Source organism: Centropristis striata, chromosome 13 (assembly GCF_030273125.1).
Source record: "Centropristis striata isolate RG_2023a ecotype Rhode Island chromosome 13, C.striata_1.0, whole genome shotgun sequence".
Lineage (NCBI taxonomy): Eukaryota > Metazoa > Chordata > Actinopteri > Perciformes > Serranidae > Centropristis > Centropristis striata.
Window position 1 is genome coordinate 22597845 of NC_081529.1, and position 5000 is coordinate 22602844.

Sequence of the window (5000 nt, forward strand, 5' to 3'; positions counted from 1 at the left end):
CGTCTGTTTTTACAGTTTCTCTGTACAATAAACTGGATTTTGAAAATCATTAAGTATTTCTTTCATCAGTTTTCAGTCTGATGGTAGGAAGCTGCAGTCAGAGTGAAATGCTGCTGCACTCTGAGTGTTTGTCCTTCTCTGTTTCTGTCTTTGTGTCTCCTCTGCAGAGTCAGTCTGACGCAGGGGGAGGACGAGGACGGGGGGGGGGGGGGGGGGGGGGTGAAAAGCAATATCTGCAGTGAGCAGGGAGACACAACGCTCAATATCATTTTTTTTTTTTTCAAGAAACGGTTTTACAATACAGACACAGCCTGAACTTCCTGTTCAGATTCAAGTACTTTGTGGGGCTTTTACTTTGAAAAACAGCCTTGTTCTGAGTCCTGTTCAGACAGAGTTTACTCTCAGGCTTTTATTCTGATAAACCACTAATTATAGTTACTTTGTGGGGCTTTTACTTTGAAAAACAGCCTTGTTCTGAGTTTCCAGTTCAGACAGAGTTTCCTCTCAGGCTTTTATACTGATTACCTACTAAAATATAGTTACTTTGTGGGGCTTATATTTTGAAAAACAACAACAAAAACAATTTTTTCAGAACACAATAAAGAGGAAAAATAATTCATTTATTTTTGTGCCTTGGACTTTTTTTGTTTAGTTTATGTTTTTAGTTTGGAGACTGTAACTGTAACATTTCAAAATGTATTTACTCTGTGTGTGTGTGTGTGTGTGTGTGTGTGTGTGTGTTTGTGTGCGTGCGTGCAGGCTAAGGACAGTGATGATGATGAGGAGGTGGTGCAGGTGGACAGGGACCACTTCATGGACGAGTTCTTCGAACAGGTGAGACTCATAAATAAATGTATTTATTAAATGTATTTATGATCAAACACACAGAAGTCCAGACTCCAGATCAATACAATTTTTACTGTAAAAGATTAGAAAAAAGTTGTCATTATGAGGACATTATTGCATATATGAAAGTATAAAAGAATTATCAAATAGATCAAAATGTAATGTTGATAGTAATAATAATAAATAATAATAACAATAAACTACATAAACACACATATATAGGAACAAATTAAATTGCTAATAATAATAATCATAGTTTATTATCATTTGCAGTAGTATTTGTATTGTTTTTATTCATTTATTTAATTTTTATAACTTTAATTTGAATGTATACATTATATACATCTTATCTGGACCAAAGTTCTGAGCTGCCGACCTGAGCGGAGCTTTATTTTGAAGGGCCCAGGTGTGACTGTGTGCTGTGTTGCAGGTGGAGGAGATCAGAGGCTGCATAGAGAAGCTGTCGGAGGACGTGGAGCAGGTGAAGAAGCAGCACAGCGCCATCCTGGCCGCCCCCAACCCTGACGAGAGTAAGCCCCGCTTCTATAACAACCTATAGGGTCTATAGGATCTATATCAATCTATGGGATCTATATCATCTATAGGATCTATATCAATATATAGGATCTATATCATCTATAGGATCTCTGGGATCTATATAATCTATAGGATCTCTGGGATCTATAGGATCTATATCATCTATAGGATCTATATCATCTATATGATCGATAGGATCTATATCATCTATAGGATGTATTCCATCTATGGTATCTATAGGAACTAAATCAACCTATAGGATCTATATCATCTATAGAATCTATATCAATCTATAGGATCTATATCAATCTATAGGATCTATAGGATCGGTATCAACCTATATGATCTATATCAATCTAAAGGATCTATATCAATCTATAGGATCTATATAATCTATAGGATTATATCAATCTATAGGATCTATATCATTTATATCAATCTATAGGATCAGGGGGCACGGTGGCGCAGTTGGTAGCGCTCTCGCTTCACAGCAAAGTTCCTGGGTCCGATTCCCGCCAGGACGCTGTGGGCGTTGGAGGCGTGTCCCCACCTCCATGTCTCCAGCGCCCGCGGGGCTGGTCGGTGTCGGCAAAAGGGCCTTTCTGTGTGGAGTTTGCATGTTCTCCCCGTGTCCCCCCAGGCCTCCCACAAATACATGTGATGATCCTGGTCGCTACAGTGCCTCCCTCTGGTCAGTCGGGGCGTCTTGGAGAAAGCATGAGTCCAGTTCAGGGCTCTCCCCAGACTACCCAGAGACGAGGTGGCGCCCAGGATCATGATATAGGCAATTGGGTGATAAATAAGTGGGTAACAAAATCGTGGGATAAAAATTTAAAGATAAAAAAATCTATAGGATCTATATCATCTATAGGATCTACATCATCTATATGATCTATATCAATCGATAGGATCTATATGTTCTATATAATCTATAGGATCTATATAATCTATATCAAGCTATAGAATCTATATAATTTATATGATCTATATTATCTATAGGATCTATATAATCTACATGAGCTATACAATCTACATGATCTATATAATCTATACTATAGATGATATAGGATCTATATCATCTATAGGATCTATGTCATACTGCAGCTCTGTGGAGTCAGCACAGCCACAGCTATAGTGGTAACAACTTTATCATTTTCTCTACATACCGCACATGTAGAATACAGAGATTCTGACACAAATATCAACATTTAACACAAGTTTTGGTCACTTTTTATAACTGATGATCCGTTCAAGGACCGTCGGAAAGTTCAAAGTCTGACGATAACGTCTGTTTTTACAGTTTCTCTCTGTGATAAACTGGATTTAGGGTGGATTTAGCGCTCCCTCGCAATACTGGCTCCGCCCCCTCCTGACTATTGAGATGAATTAATATTGCAACAATATATATATAATAGATAGATATATAGATAGATAGATAGATAGATAGATAGATAGATAGATAGACACACAAAGATAAGGTATGTGATGCGTTGGAGTGCGGAGCTGCTTGGAGGTTAACTCTGTTGAAGTGTTTCTGTTTGTTCTGCACGTTTCTGCATGTTTGTTTCTTTTGCATGAAAAATGATTTTTCTTTCTTTTCTTTCTTTTTCATTTTTTTCTCTGTGTCGTTCTCCTGATTCTCTCTCCGTCTGTTCATGTGGCATGAAAACTCCTGCTCCTCCTCTTCCTCCTCCTGCTCCTCTCTCTCCTCCTCCTCTCTCTCCTCCTCTCCTCCTCCTTCTCCTCTCCTCCTCCTCCTCCTCCTCGTCTCCTCCTCCACCTCCTCCTCCCACTCGTCTCCACCTCCTCCTCGTCTCCTCCTCCTGCTCGTCTCCTCCTCCTGCTCCTGCTCCTCCTCCTATTGCTTGTCCTCCTGCTCCTCCCCTCCTGCTCGTCCTCTCCTGCTCCTCCTCCTCCTCCTACTGCTTCTTCTCCTCTCCTCATCATCCTCTCCTCCTCCTCCTACTCTCCTCCCCTTCTCCTCCTCCTCCTCCTCCTCTTCCTCATCTACTCCTCCTCCTCCTGTTTAAGTTAATCTCAGAGGAGGTGTCGCTGAGCTCATGTGAGTCTGAAGAGTTTTACCTGCTACTAATTCTCTATCTGTGAAACAAACGAATAAACAATATAAAACCAGGAAATCACAATTATTATTATTATTATTATTATTATTATTATTATTATTATCATTATATGTGCAGATGAGTTGAGCTGTGTGTGAGCTTCATTCTGGGTCAGCTCTGTCTGAATAATGCATGACGGGAGTTGTAGTGAGAGGAGCTACAGCCATTCATAAAGAGCTACGCTCTCATTGGCTGCCCCAGCTGTTAATCAAGAGAGCTGTCAGCCAATCAGAGCTGATAAACAACACAGTGTGCGTGTGTGTGTGTGTGTTAACAGCGATCATTATCTGCCTCGTTAACACTAATTGATTAACGAAGATGTTCCACCAATCAGCTGCAGCGATGAACACACAATAAACACCAAAATAAAAGCTGCTGACGTGACGTTTCAAAGTAAAAGTCGATTTATTTGAATTTGTTGAGCAGAATTTATCATTTTGTTTTATTCTAGAAAATTATATTTTTCTGTTTTTATCATTAAAAAAATAAATCAGAGCATTCTAATGTTTAAGTTCTCCAGTTTTCAATTTTTTCAGTTTCAAAACATTTGGGTAAATTAATGGTGACAAAAAATATGATGGGGGAAACATTTAATACATGTTTTTAAAGTGAAATAAATAAAAGGTTTAAAAAGTTTAAAAAAAATAAAAAAATTAAAACAAACATGTTTTAATAAATTCCCTTTTTCATTTATAATAAAACAGTGAAATAAAAATAAATAAATATACTAAACAAATGCCAAAATAAATAAATATATTCTAAAAGTAAGAAAAATAAATAAATCAGACAGAAAACGTTTATATTTAATATATTTTCACAAGAGCCGCCGTGATGCGTTCAGGGGAAATCGGACATTTTTCCGTCATAATAAAGAAGCAAATTAAACATTTAGCTCAGTTACATTTGATGAAAACATGTAATATAATTATTCTGAAATTAATTAAAATGATTTTTTGTCTAAACATGAAGAAGAAACATTATGTAATAATATAATATTATGTAGAAACAGTTTAAAATATAAAACAATTAAAATTTCTGCCTTAAATGTTATTTATTTATTTATTATTATTTTGTTTTGTCGTTTATTTGTTTATTTTTCAGATTTTTTTGTGTGTTCTAAAATATTTTTAAAACATGTATTTTAAATACGTTTATTGAGTTTGTTTTTCAATAATAATTTCCTGATGATTAAAACATGTTTTCCTGATTTTACTTATAGTACACACTTTTACTTTTAATATTTTTTATGCAGGTAATTTTAAAGTATTATACTTCAAAAATAAATGAATTAATTAAGAAAATTAAAAAATGTGTTCACAAAATAATATAAAATATAATATAAAAATATAGAAATGATACATTTTATGATCATTGAAAAAATCATCGTTATAATTTATATTTTATAATATTTGAAATACTGAAGTTCTCCCTATAATAATAATATTAATAATAACAAATATTAATAATGTGTGTGTGTGTGTGTGTGTGCGTGTGTGT

At 35.6% G+C, this 5000-nt stretch overlaps 1 protein-coding gene across 1 annotated transcript in view; it reads left to right on the plus strand.

The window, feature by feature from the left end:
- stx1b (syntaxin 1B) overlaps window positions 1–5000 on the plus strand; it is a 57982-nt gene that overhangs the window by 29368 nt on the left and 23614 nt on the right. The window contains exons 2-3 of the mRNA XM_059348823.1: window positions 760–834; window positions 1277–1376. Coding sequence (XP_059204806.1) covers window positions 760–834; window positions 1277–1376 — 175 coding nt within the window. The remainder of the gene's footprint in view (window positions 1–759; window positions 835–1276; window positions 1377–5000) is intronic.